Source organism: Podarcis erhardii, assembly GCF_964252035.2.
Source record: "Podarcis erhardii genome assembly, chromosome: 14".
NCBI classification, from domain to species: domain Eukaryota; kingdom Metazoa; phylum Chordata; class Lepidosauria; order Squamata; family Lacertidae; genus Podarcis; species Podarcis erhardii.
In genome coordinates, this window is record NC_138503.1 from 32,128,566 (window position 1) to 32,143,476 (window position 14,911).

At 46.3% G+C, this 14,911-nt stretch overlaps 1 protein-coding gene across 1 annotated transcript in view; it reads left to right on the plus strand.

Moving 5' to 3' along the window:
- LOC309329692 (uncharacterized protein) overlaps positions 1–9,504 on the plus strand; it is a gene marked incomplete at its 3' end in the record, with an annotated part of 64,179 nt that extends 54,675 nt beyond the window's left edge. The window contains exons 53-59 of the mRNA XM_081840707.1: positions 45–148; positions 761–879; positions 4,806–4,976; positions 5,761–6,008; positions 6,527–6,633; positions 7,145–7,728; positions 9,406–9,504. Of these exons, the coding sequence (XP_081696833.1) occupies positions 45–148; positions 761–879; positions 4,806–4,976; positions 5,761–6,008; positions 6,527–6,633; positions 7,145–7,728; positions 9,406–9,504 (1,432 nt within the window). The remainder of the gene's footprint in view (positions 1–44; positions 149–760; positions 880–4,805; positions 4,977–5,760; positions 6,009–6,526; positions 6,634–7,144; positions 7,729–9,405) is intronic.
- Positions 9,505–14,911: the final 5,407 nt, after the last annotated feature.

Genomic DNA, 14,911 nt, shown 5'->3' on the forward strand with positions numbered 1-14,911 from the left:
GTGACTCAAGCCAATGTGTGGAATTGCTTGTGTTTCTTCCTCAGTGTGAAAGCGATGGATGGTCTCTACTCAACATTATCAGCCAGGAAGAGGCAAGATGTGTATGACTTCCAGAAGGCTTATTTAGCTTATCAGTTTGCTGATTCAGGTAAGGAGCCAAAGGGGCAGGTCTTAGGAATTTCACCCTGATACAGGAGCAGGGAATGGATAGAGCTGGCAGACCAAATCCTTATCTCCCCTGCCCCCTGTGGGCCAAGCTTGACAGGGGAGCGTGGTGGTTCACCTGCTCATCATTTGATGCCACAGGTGACCTGTTTTTGTCACCATAGCTTGAAGTTGTGTCACATGGGCCAAAGTGCTGTGCTGTTAATGCCGCAACAACCAGCTGATTGGCAGTACCTGCAAAGCCCTTTTGACAACCGGATGATATGTATGTCAAGTGTTGGGCAGGTGGTGGTGGGGTCTTGGCCAAAACAGTTTCACTGGCCAAATGGGAGGCCTGGTGGACCTAATTATTGAGCCTTCCCCCAACCTCAGCCGCTAGTTCAGTTGCTGAGTGTTTATGAACAGTTTATCTGCTCAGAAGTTTATCTCTTCGGTGCTTGGGGCAAACTGTTCTGTTGGCTGGAAGAAGGGCAGGGAAGGAGGAGGAGGGTGTAATAGACTTCCAACATTATTTCTGCACAAATTCGTCATTTGTAAGGAACCCAGCTGTGGATTTTAGTCCATCTTCGCTTGACACATTCTCTTGCCTCCACAGGGTCAGCGTGCGATGGTGGGACTACAGGAATCCGAGACTGGCTGACAAAGAATTTGGGGGAGTTTTGCACAGTGGCTAAGCTGAGTGAACTTCAAGCTTTTTACCCAGAACTTGATGGAGTAAGTTTTTCTCGGCACTGTGCTCCAGAGGGGGCTGCCCCACCTCATTCCTCTGCAGGGAACAGTAGCAGCCCTGTGCAACGATGAAAGTATCTTCATCCAGCCTAAAATCGACAAAAGGGAGCTGACATATCTTTAAGGGAAAGGATTGATGTTCTCTGTAGTCTCTTTATATTCCACTCTTTCTTCTCTTCTTGAGTTTTCAAGCTACTGCTTGCTTTAGAAAGTAAATACTTCAGAAATCAACCTGATTGGCATCCAAATTGTCTTTCTAAGGCTGGTGTTTAGTTTAATCAGTAGCAATCTGGGGAGCAAATTTCTCCCGTAGTGGTTCCGTTTTCAATGCCTGAGTATCATCATTAAGCTGAGATGCAGCAAAATGAAGCTGTGCATTTTCTTCTAAAGCAAACACAGATTTTTAACACAGATGGCGTAATGTTTTCAAGGACAGTACGGACATGGAAAATCACCCATGAATTCTGTCAAAATTTAAGCAAGAAGGGGTTTTTTGGGTGGGTATCTTCCTTACATATTTTAAAAAGAACACTGTATTTAACCATGTAACAACGGTTCTAAATCAAACATGATTTTTCTGTGTTTTGGAAATGGTTGCTGATATCCAGAGCATCGTCTTTCTACCCGCTCTTTATTCTGTGGTTGTGCTCATCTGCTCAATTAATAAAATAATAATAATGTTGAAAACAGCTGAATTGGTATGTTTCATGGTGGTGTTTTCTTTAAGAACACACACACATACACACACACACATTAGTAATGTGGTCCTTTTAACCCCACACCCATGCCCCCGAAAGGTGGGATCAGACATGGGATGGAGTAGAAATTCAGTCCAATTCACATTTCACTTGCAGTTTCTGCAACAATATATTAACAGAAACCCAGTGGTATCCTTTGAACTTTGCACCGCTCCAGATTTTGCAATGCGGTGCTCCACCCAAGCAATATATACGAAAGATGGGGCAACGCAGGCCTAAAAATGCATACAGGAGTAAAGGATAGCATGCAAAAACGCATTAAGCTAGGGGGAATTGCTTTGCACAAATGTGCCCATCAAGGAAAACTGCATAAAAAAACATGTATTTTAGGAGAAATATGCACTAAAATGTTTTTGAATTTTAATGAAGGCTTAACCAAAATTAAAACAAACAAACACAAAATTATTGGAAAAATGAGAAACAAGGAAGAACTGAAACTGATTAGGCCAGCCCTACATGGGATACTGAGCGTTTCGACCAACTGATTGCTACTGATTGAACTAAGCTTAAAAGCATCTTTTGCCAACCTGTGGCCCTCCAGACTCTTTTGGACTACAACCCCCATCAGCCACATTCTTGGGGGGGGGAGTGGGGTAGGCAGTATCTACAGCAGGAATGAATAAATGGATTCATACTCCATAAATAGGTATGTAACAGTGAAGTATCTTTATTGGTTGCATTCAATTAAATTTTACTCAGATTAGAGCCATTGGAATTAATGGATTCAGGCTCATCATCTCCATTACTTTCAATTGGTCTATTCTGACAGTAGATGCAGCCCCACGTCTCTTAGGCTGCAACCTGGGAGTATGCTCCACTTAGCTCAGTGGGGTTTATTTCTGAGTAGACCTGCACAGAATTTGCTCTGTTAACAATATTAGGCTGCAATCCAAACATGGAGGTGTGGCAAAGTTCATTTATAGCTATGCTAGTTGTGACCAATAGCACCTAGGGAAGCCACGCCTAATTGCAGACCTGGGGCGGTGGCCAAGGCTGGATGTGCAGACAGAATAGTGACCTGTTCTGGTCACATCCACACCACACTTTTAAAGCACTCTTACGCCACTTTAACAGTCATGGCTTCCTGCAAAGAATCCTGGGAACTATAGTTTTCCCAAGGTGCTGAGAATTGTATGTCTATGAGGTACAACTCTCAAATCCAATCACAGCTCAGTTGGAGGAAAAGTAGGCAAGCTTTTGCTGCTTTCTTAGTCTCAATTGCCCATCTGTAAAATGGGACCAAGGCAGGAACCTCACAGGGTTAAGGGCAAAAGGAAGCAAGGGTTTTCATATAAAAACAACAGAGGTCCAGGCCAATAATAATAATAATTAATAATAAATTTATTTTTACCCTGCCAATCTGGCTGAGTTTCCCCAGCCACTCTGGGTGGCTCCCAACAGAATTAAAAGCACAATAAAATACCAAACATTAAAAACTTCCCTAAACAGGGCTGCCTTCAGATGTCTTCTAAAAGTCAGATAGTTGTTTCTTTCCTTGACATCTGATGGGAGGGCGTTGCACAGGGCGGGCGCCACTACCAAGAAGGCCCTCTGCCTGGTTCCCTGTAGCTTCACTTCTCGCACGGAGGGAACTGCCAGAAGGCCCTCAGAGCTGGATGATGGGGAGTGGAGACGCTCCTTCTGGTATACTGGGCCGAGGCTGTTTAGGGCTTTAAAGGTCAGCACCAACACTTTGAATTATGCTCGGAAACATACTGACCTATCCGATACAGTGCTTTGAAGCTGGCACCAGACTCTGGTAGCATGAATTTTTAAACTGTCTATAAAGGCTCTCACTGATGGGATACCAAAAATGGTTAGGGTGCTTCCAGATTTTCCTTGACATCTGATCGTTTAGTCCAAGACCCCCTGATTTTTAGAAAGTGGGGTGTTTTTACAGAACGGGGCCACTAGCTAAGAATCTGAACTTTTGTACACACTCAAGGGCAGCCTGATTACTAGGAAAAGGTCTAGTTTGTGTGGGTGACAGGAGTGAGCCAGCAATAAATCACACCGAGCAAGTTGGAGTAATTCTTTATTAGCAAAAACAGCATCTGCACAGCATTGTCAGGCCTAACGAGCACAGCAGCTCATCTCCAGTAGGTCCCATGCTCCCATGAAGCAGTCACTGAGTCTGAAGGTCCCCACCTCCCCACAGCTGCTTAAGTCCCTTCCTCACCAGGGTTTTCCCCAAGCAATTGGAGATTGCACCTGCATGAAGCTAACTTCTCACCGTCCTTTTAATGCTTCTTCTTGTTCTGGGAGACCAAGAGGCAGGGGAGCTCATTGCAGCAGGAGGGGGAGACATACATGCCAGACTCTTCTCTGCCTCTTGGCCTCCCTCCTCTCCAGCCTCCACTTCTGCCTCCAGTTCTGGACTCCTCTGCCACAGACTTACTAAACCCTGTTACCTCTTCAGCTTTCAACAGCTCCTCCTTCCAGTCTTCTTCTTCTCCTCCCTGTGTCCACTTATCGTCGTCTCACTAGCAATCCCTGGGTTCTGAGCCTCAGCTGGTTCCTTCCACCATTCTTCTGTGTCCAACCAGTCCATGACATCAGGCAGTAGGGAGAGGAGCACACCTCAGTTGCAGAGCACCTGCTTTGCATGCCAAAGGGCCCAGGTTGGATCACCAGCATCTCCAGGTAGGGCTGAGAAAGAGTCCTATTTAAAATTCTGAGAACCTCTGCCAGTCATTGTTGATTGTAGTGAACCAGATGGACCATTGCCCTGAGTTAATATAAGGCAGCTCTGTATGTAACCTGGAATTTGATACAGACACCCCCCATTACTTATATAATAATTATTTTAAATGGCCCATCCCCATCTCCCATGCCTGGTGTGTTCCAGGGCACCATCACCACTGGGAATAGTGGAAGCCTTCAGGTAAGACAAAGCAAAGCCTGGCACAAAACTTGATAAATGGCATTTGACCGGGTGAATAGACACAAGTGAAAACGGATTGCATTGGAAATGATGAAGACTAGGGGTGCACATCCACTCTGGATAAAGTCCAGATATGAAGCTGAAGTATTAGAGGTAGCCAGACCTCCTCTGGAAATGAAATGGGTCTTGCCAGAAGTGGTCCCAAGCAAACCAGTCTAGTTCCAAAGCTTCCAGTCTTCCTACAGTAATTCCTTATAATTAATCCGCAGATGGAGAACCCTTCTGCCCTCAGACCAGCCCAAGCAGCAGACCTAACTGTCATTGCCCAGATGTTGCACAACTCCACCCTGGCCAGCCTGGCTCTTGGGGTCGTGAAGAACTTTAAAAACTATGGCTCGCTTCATGAATATTTGTCCAGGCTCAAAGGCCCTCCCTGCAAGGTAAGGTTGGGGGGCGGGCGGTTCCCATGCCATTTTGTGATGTGCTAAAATCTATTTCCTTGGCCACAGTCTCACTTGATCTATGTGTTCCAACTTTCTGATACCTCTCCTTGATAAGACAGTGTTCCATTTTGTGCCTGTTTTGGATGACTTCTACACAATTTTCTGGTTCATGCCAATGAAGAGCATCTCATAGCCAAACACAGGACAGATCCACACTGTGCATTAAAACATATTTAATGCATATTTAAAGCATGTGTCTTTCCCCAAAGAATCCTGGGAGTTGTAGTTGGTAGGGTGCTGGGAATTGTAGCTCTATGAGGTGGGACTACAGTTCCCAGGATTCTTGGCGGGGGGGGGGGGGAGTGAGGTACTTTAGATGCAGCCACAGGAGGGGAGAGTGCTCATGTGCTCAGATCCTGTTACGGGTTTCCAACGGGCATCTGGTTTGTCACTGTGAGAACAGCATGCTAGACTAGATGGGCCATTGGCCTGATCCAGTAAGCTGTTCTTGTTTTCTTCAATGTATGTCCAATGTGTGTCCAATGTATGGTGTGGATCTGCCGATAGGCTCTATTTTGTGCTTTCCATCAATGTGTAATCTAGTGGAACGGGCTTGTGAAAGCCAGCTCCCTCCCTGCATTCATATCTCTTGATATGTTTTGTGAACAAGTCTGTTGAGCCTAAGCATACCACTGGCACACCCTACAGAAATCCTGAAAGCTCTTTCTTTCTCTGGACTGTTGTGAAGCCCACTTCTTTCATCCCTGTGTCTTCCACGCAGAGCTACAAGCCCACAGAAATCTTGTCTATGTGTCAAGGACCTTCTCCACTGGCTGCTCTCACCCCTGAAAGCCAGCAAGAGCTTTTGGACAATGTATTTCTCTTCCTCAAGAAAGGAGGAGGTTCAATGGACTCCTCTCAGTGGAACGAAGTCTACCACCTTTTGCTCTCCAACTTCCTACCGACTCTGGGGACATCCCGCCACCCCCAATCATCCTCCAAGGCAGCATGTGAACACTTCCATTCCACGTAAGTCAGAGGTGCCGTAATATGGGTGGGGTGGGGGGGGGGGAAGTGTACAAAAAAAGAAAGAAAAGGCATCTATTACTGAAAATAACGTTCAGAAATGCAGAAGAAAGGGTGGCTTGTAAAAATGTGCATATTGGGTAAGACTGAGTACAAAAACTAGGAGACATATGCACTAAAACACTTAACAATTTTCATGAGGACTTTTAAAAACAAATAAACAAATATTGCAGACTGATGGGGTGGAGCTTAAGACTAGGAAAAAAATGAGAAACTGAGAGAAACCAACATTGACAGATTCACCCACCCCTATATCATATAACCTTGAATTTTGTTGAAAATGATAGGACAGAGAGAGAGAGAGAGAGAGAGAGAGAGAGAGAGAGAGAGAGAGAGAAAGAAAGAGGAAATAGATAAATTTCTGAACAGAGCCTCCTAGAATCTTATGTTGCTCAAAAGGTCCCACACTAAAAAAATACCTCACCTGCTGCTTCAAAACTTACAGTATTTTTTAATCGCAGAATGAAGGAGATTGTTGCACTTCACCCCGGCCTTACTAAATGGCAGGAAGAACTTGCAGAGGTCAAAAGCCTTTGCCTCCTGGGTGATCAACAACCCAAACCCACAGGTAACCTTTCATTACTAAGGTGGAGGGTCTTCCTTCAGTCTGAGGGTGGCATTCCCTTCTTAGAGAGCCAGTGTGGTGTAGTGGTTAAGAGCGGTAGACTCGTAATCTGGGGAACCGGGTTCGATTCCCCGCTCCTCCACATGCAGCTGCTGGGTGACCTTGGGCGAGTCACACTTCTTTGAAGTCTCTCAGCCCCACTCACCTCACAGAGTGTTTTTTGGTGGGGGAGGAAGGGAAAGGAGAATGTTAGCCACTTTGAGACTCCTTCGAGTGGTGATAAAGCAGGATACCAAATCCAAACTACTACTACTACTACTACTACTACTACTACTACTACTACTACTACTCTTCTTCTTCTTCTTCTTCTTCTTCTTCTTCTTCTTCTTCTTCTTCTTCTTCTGCTTCGCAACCAAAACAAAGAAGAAAAGTGAGCAGAACGTAGGAAGTCAGATTGTTGGTCCTCTTAGCTGACATGTTCCCAAACTGATACTTCCTCTCTTTCCATTTGCAGCAGCAACACAAATCCCTGAAAGAACGGCAAATCACCCCCCTGGAGGTGCCAAAACTCAGAACGTTGCAAATGTCACAGGTGATGCCCCTGGGCAATCTGTGTCTCGCAGTCCTGGAGATGCCACCACTCGTCCAACCGAGGTCCCTGCAGCTGCCACAGGGGCCATCCAGGGAGAGGCTGGAGGCATCTCTGGCAGTGCCCGAACTCTCCACCCAGGAGGCAACACAGGACGGACAACTGGATGGTCTGCATCTTGCACTTCAAGGCAGACCACCACTCCCACCCTTGGAAGTGCCATAGGCAATACCCCTGACATCACAAGAGGCACCACAAGCAGCATCCCTGCTGCTCCTACAACACACAGCCCTGAGAGTGCCACGGGCCACATCCCTGGAAATTCTACAGGCATCATCCCTGGTGGTGGTACAACTCACATCCCTGGAGGCACAACCAGCAACGTTACTAGAGGAGCCTCAACTCAAGTCCCTGGTGGAGCAACAAGCAACATCCCTGGTGGTTCTGCAACCAACATCCATGGTGGAGCAACAAGGAAAATCCCTGATGCTGCTGCAACTCACATCTCTGTAGGAGCAACAGGCAACACCATTGGTGGAGGTGCTGCAATTGACCTCCCTGGTGGAGCAACAAGCAACATCCCTGGTGGTTCTGCAACTCACATCCCGGGAGCTACTGAAACTTCAGTTCATGGAAGCTCAAACAGCAACATTCCTAGAAGAACTACAGCTCCCATTCCTGGAAGGGATACAGCATACAGTCAAAGTATCCCGGGTGCTGGAGCAAGCTCTGTCACTGGGGGCAATACAACTCACATCCCTGGAAATGTTTCTGGAGGTGCCCCTGCATATGCATGGACTCACCCAGTCCTATTTTTCACCTGCCTTCTCCTCCCTTGCTTTATTGTAACCATTTCCCCATAGTGCACCTCTGTTTCACAACCCACCTGCAAATTTGCCTAAATAAGAGACACTCTTTGGAATCAGACTACAGTGTTGTGTATCAGTGTCTTTCCAGATAAGTGGTAGCACTTTTATAGCATCCTGCTACTCTAGAATCTTGAATTTGTTGTGTTTGATTACACAGAATATATTTATCATGCAATAAATCATCCGTCCACCCAATGGTGCACATCAAAGTATTCTGGTATCCTTCTAGCTTCACATTACCGTGAAATTTGTACAAAATGGGATTGCCATATTTCAAACAGTGAAGATCTGGACGGAAAAGTTGTTGAGCTTTTTTTTTGGGGGGGGGCAAAATCTTTTGGAAAATCGGCAAAAAATGACACTGCCAACATGGGCTGCCATATATCTGGATTTTCCCGGACATTTCCACGATTTTTGTCCAGACACTGGTGCCAACTGCAATATTCCGTGCATGTCCGGGAAATTCTGGCCTTATGGCAACCCCAAATAAAGATGTAGGTTGTTGTGTGAAAAGAGGACCATGTGTGGCTTCTGTAGAAAGCATTTCCCCTTCTTTGCTTCATAAATCTTATTTTCCTTAGTAGCAGTAGAAAGAAAGGTTTGGTGGAAGCTCTATCATCTAATATTTAATATTTATTGCTGAACATTCCTTATTTCAGAACATCTCAGTTTGGAAAAGCAGCTGGACATTGCTGGGTGCCTCCCCCACCATTCTGTTCCTCTCCCCTGACCCCTAACAGAGTTTAGCCCACATAGCGAGTTAAAGTTAGGCAGTTCAGCGGGACTTATTAGGCATAGTGACACACAGTTATACCAAGTCAGATCATTGGTCCATCTAACTCAGTATTGTCTCCAATGACTGGCAGAGGCTCTCCAGGGTTTCAGACAGGGAGTCTCTCCCCACCCTACCTGGATGTGAAGCAGGGGCAGTGATGGGTGTGGCCTAAAGAAAGCGGGTGTGTCTGGGAAGAGGGTGTGGTGTAGGAGAGTCCTGAGGGCCACATAAAGAGGTTTGGAGGGCCAGATGTTTACAATAATACATTAGAGGAGGGAGGGAGGAGAGTTATGGACCTCTAGAAGGAAAAAGGCACCCAGATCAAAAGGAAGGGCCAAAGAAAGGCTGGGTTTCAGGGAAGGCGGATAAAGAAGTGATGCAAGGTAGGTATGAATAATAGAATGAAGTTCTTAAGAAGAAGAAAAGTGAGCAGAACATAGGAACACAGGAAGCAGCCTCGCACCAAGTTGGATCGTTGGTCCACTTGGCTCAGAAGTTTCCAAACTGATTATTTTCTCTCTTTTTTTCATGTTCATTTTCAGCAACACAAATCCCTGAACGAGCCCCAGATGACATCCCCGGAGGCTCCCCAGGCGATATCCTTGGAGCGGCTGAAACTCAAAATGTTACAAGTGTTCTAGCCAATTCCCCTGAAACAACCAAAGGGGGCACTTTTGAAGAAGCTGCAATTCATGGTCCTGGAGATGCCACCACTGTTGCAACTGATGCCTCTGCAGCTGCCACAGGGGACACGCAGAGGGCTGTGACCTTCATCCCTGGCAGGCAAACAGGAGGCACCACTGGCAGTGCGGCAACTCTCCACCCTGCAGGAAGCACAGGAGGGATGCCAGGAGGGACTGCATCCTACATCTTGAGACAGACCACTACTCTCATCCTTGGAAGTGGAGGCATCTCAATAAACTTCCTTAATGGTGCTGCAACTCACATTCCTGGAGCAGCAACTGGCGACATTCTTGGGGGTGCTGTAATTAATGTCCCAGGCAATATTGTTGGTGGCACTGCAACTCACATTCCTGTTGGGGTAACAGGCAACATCTATGGTGGTACTGTAACTGACATTGCTGGAGGTGCCACGGGCAGGATCCTTGGTGATACAGAGCCTCCCATCCCTGGAGGTGCAACAGGCTACATTCCAGGTAGTGCTACAAGGCACATCCCTGGAGAAACAGGAGGCAACCTCACTGGTGGTTTTGCAACTGACAACCCAGGTAGGGCAACAGGCAACATAACTTCAGGTTCTGCAACTAACATCCCTGGCGGAGCAACAGGCAACATCTTTGATGGTTCTGTAACTCAGATCCCTGGTGACACAACAAACAACATCATTGGTGGTTCTGCAACTCACATCTCTGTAGGCACAGGAGTCAATGCAGCTGGTGGTTCTGCAACTGATATCACAGGTGATGTAACAGGCAACATTCCTGGTGGTCCTACAACGCACATTCCTGGTGAAACAGGAGGCAACTTGGCTGGTGGTTCTGAAACTGGCATCCTTGTTGGTGCAACAAGCAATTTCCCTGGAGGTTCTGTAACTCACAACTCTGTAGCCACTGCAGACAACACTGATGGTGGTTCTGCAACTCAGATCACCCATGGTGCAACAGGCAACGTTCCTGATGGTGCTGTAACTGACAAACCTGGAGGTGTAACACGCGGCATAACTGGTGGTTTCCCTACTCAAATCTCTGTAGGCACAACTGGCAACATTCCTGGTGGTTTGACAGTATATATCCCTGGCCAAACAGGGGGCAATCTCTATAGTGGCTCTGCAACTGGCATCACTGGTGCAACAACAGGCAACATCTCTGGTGGTTCTTCAATTGACACCCCTGATGGTGCAACAGGCTATATCTCAAATGCTGCTGTAACTAACATTCCTGGTGGTACAATAAACAACATCCTTGGTTCTGCAACTCATGTATCTATAGACACAAGGAGCAACACTGCTGGTGGTTCTGCAACTGACATCCCTGGTGAAATGGGAGAAAACACTGCTGGTCATTCTGCAACTGGCATCCCTGGTGGCGCAATAGATGTGTCTGAAGGTTCTGCAACTCACAACTCTGTGAGCACAGCAGGCAACATTGATGGTGGTTCTGCAAATGACATTGCTAGCACAGCAACGGGCAACATTCCTGATGGTGCTGCAACAGACATCTTTGGTGGAGGAACAGGGAACAGCTCTGATGGTTCTACAACTGACATCCTTGGAGAGGCAACAGGCAGCATTGCTGGTGGTTCTAAAACTCACATCTCTGTAGGCACAACAAGAAGTAACACTGCTGGTGGTTCTGAAGCTGACACTGCTGGTGCAGCAACAGACAACATTTCTGACATCCTTCATGGCATCACAGGCAACATACTTGGTAGTGCTGCAACTCACATCTCTGTAGGCACAAGAGACAACATTGCTGGCAGGTTTGCAACTAACATGCAAGGTGCAGCAACAGGCAACATCCCTGAAGTTGCTACAGCTGACATTGCTGGTGCAGCAACAGGCAACATTCCTAATGGTCCTACAACACGTGTCCCTGGTGAAACAGGAGACAACCTCACTGGTGGTTCTGTAACTGACATTGCTGGTGCAGCAACAGACAACATCCCTGCAACTAACATCCTTGGTGGTTCTGCAACTCACATCTCTGTAGGTACAACAGGCAACAGTGCTGATGGTTCTGCAGCTGATATTATTAATGGTGCAACAAGAAACATTCCTGGTGGATTCACAACTGGCATCCTTGGAGAGGCAACAGGCAGCAGCACTGATGGTTCTTTAACTCCCGTCTCTATAGGCACAAGAAGCAATGCTGCTGGTGGTTCAACAGAAATTGTCTCTGGGGGTTCAGCAGCTTACAACTCTGTAGGCACAGGGGGTAACATTGATGGTGGTTCTGCAACTGACATCACTGTTGGTGCTACAGGTCACATCCCTGACGGTGCTGCAACAGACACTGGAATTGCAGCAGCAGGCAACATACCACATGCTGCTCCAACCTTCATCCCAGGTGGCACAACAAACAATATCCTTGATAGTTCTGCAAGTGGCATTACTGTTGGTGCAACAGGCAACATTCCTGGTGGTTCTGCAACTGACATTCTTACAGAGGGAACAGAGAGCATCTCTGGTGGTTCTGAAACTTATGTCTCTGTAGGCACAACAACAAGGAGCAATACTGTTGGTGGTTCTGCAATCGGCACTGCTGGTGGAGCAACAGGCAACATCACTGGTGGTTCTGCAACCAACATAACTGGTGGTGCCACAAGCAACACCCCTGGTAGTTCTGCAACTCAAATTCCTCATCACACAACAGGCACCCTCAGTGGTGGTGATGCAACTCAGATCCCTGTTACAGCAACGGGCAACATGTGTGGTGCTGCTGCATCTGACATCCCTAGTAGCACTACAGGCAACATCCCCAATGGCTCTGCAATTGACCTCCCTGGTGGTGCAACTCCAGACATCAATGGTGGGGACGTCACCCAAATTCCTGGTAGTGCAACAGAGGATGTCTCTGATGGTGATTTAACTCATATTCCCGGGGATGCAGAAACTCACATTCTTGGTAGTGCAACAGGCAAAATTCCTCCTGTCTCTGAATTTGATATTCCTGGTGGTGCAACAGGTAGTCTCACAGGTGGTTCTGCATCTCACACCCCAAGAGCAGCAACAGGCTACATTCCTGCTGGTTCTGCAAGTGACATCCCCGGTGCCACAACAGGCAACGCCAATGGTGGTTCTGCAATTCCCATTCCTACTGGTGCAACAGATAACCACACTGGCGGTGCTGCAACTCACATCCTTGGAAACACCACAGGGGACATCTATGGAGGTGCCCCTTCATATGCATGGACCCATCCAATCCTGTTTTCCACCTCCCTTGTCCTCCCTTACTTTCTTACAACTGTTTTCCTATAATCCAACCTTGCTTTCCACAATGTTTTGCAAAATATTTAATATTTCTTAGTAAACATTCCTTATTTCTGTACATCTGAGTTTGGAAAAGTAGCTGGATGTTTCTTGGTGCCTCACCAACCATTGTGTTTTTCCACCCTCCAAACTCCGCCTCCACCCCTTAGAGTTCAGTCCACTGGCAAACTTTGTGCAGGCAATAAAAAGCTGGGTCCTTTGTGCTTTGGAGATCAATACATGGTGATTTAATGTGGATATCCAATGGCCAATTGCAGAACCTTATTAGGCATGTAGACACAATTGATGTGAAACATAAGAAGCTGCCTTATACTGAGTCGGAGCATTGGTGAGCTAGCTTAGTACTGCCAGCACTGATTGGCAGCAGCTCTCCAGAGCTTCAGGCAGGGAGTATTTCCCACTCCTCCCAGGAAATACCAGAGATTGAACTTGAGACCTTCTGCGTGTAAAGTGAGCCATGCTCCTTCCACAAATTCCTTCCACAATTAGGTGGTTATCTAATGAAGGATTTTCAGCACTCTCACTTGCTGGTGTCTTGGGGAATGCACTCACCTTTCATTCTCTAAATGATTCTTAGCTTGGATCCTTGGTATACTTGTGTGTGAATTTATCATACCCTCCAACATTTCTCTGATGAAAATAGGAACATCCTATTCCATCATCATCATCATGATAAAATGAAATTTATTTATTTTTTAATTTATACCCTACCCCAGCTACTCTGGGAGGCTTCCAAAATATATAAAATCATAATAAAACATTAAACATTACAAAAAAATTCCCTGTACAAGGCTGCTTTCAGGGGACTCGTGGGTTGCATAACTCCATACCCTCCAACATTCATCCAATGAAAATAGGGATGTCCTCAGAAAAAGTGGGACATTCTAGGATCAGATCAGAAACCAGGATGGCTTCTGTAATCCGGGACTGTCTCTGGAAAATAGGGACACTTGGAGGGTCTGATATATTCAATGTTCATGAATATTCAGAGGTAGTGTGCTAAGCAGGTTAATATCCTCACTCCAACCTCTGTTTCCCTTTCCCCCAGAGTCAGGGCTCAGCCACACACCTTTTGCCTTGCACTTCCTAGGCTCAGGCCTGCACTTTCTCAGTCCGTGCCCCAGAGCTCCCCCCGCCCCACCACTTCACCCAGGAAAACCCACTCCTTAGCACTGAATCGGAACAAATGACAATTTGGTTTTTCCCTGGATTTCCATTTCCTCCAATTCAGCGGTAAAGAGCATGTTTTCATGGAGAAATCAGTGAGAGGGAAAGACAAGTGCTCAGACGTGGACCTAGAAATCCCAGACTGCACCTAGCAATATGGAGCAAAGGAAAGTGTGGATGAGTCCTCAAAACTCCACAAGGAAAATAACATCTTACGCTGTGTGACACTTTTTAAAGGAAATAAAGCTTTTAACTTTTATTTTTGGTCTGGTTATTTGTTTATTCCCTTGCAAAGGAAGACCTCAATTTATGACCTGGTTGTTTATCCTGCTATTCCCATTGCAAAGAAAATACTTGGGGCTGGCTGTGTGTCTTGAGCCTTATCACTTTGACACACACAGCAAAGCTGTTGTTTAAAATTCTCTATCTAGTTCCGCCCCAAAACTGGATCATAGTATGAGCAGCCAGCACAGCCAATGGCCAGGGATGATGGGAGTTGTAGTCCAGCAACTTCTGGAGGGTCACAGATGATCCCCAACCTTGCTTTAGGTACTAACAGAAACCATTTGTGTTATGCTCAGGGAAAAGCACTTTGAATATGCTCAGAAACATACTCGAGGGACAAGCCAGAGGTTTTGAAAACCCAATGTGGCAGCTGTACATCATGTTCCTATTAGGTAAAGGTAAAGGTACTCCTATTAGCCGCAGCCTATTTAATAAAAAGGGTATTTTAGCTGGATTTGGCATCCTCCAGTGTAATTTTATTGCATTTTCTGCACTCTCCTTAAGCTTAGAGCTGCTATTAGAGCTGCCCAAACACTGAGATTCTTTTTAGGCCCAAACATTCACTTTCCAAGATTCCAAGTCCTGTAGGCTTTGAGTGGGTATTATTATTATTTCAGTTTATGAGTTATGACTTGAAGCAGTTTGTC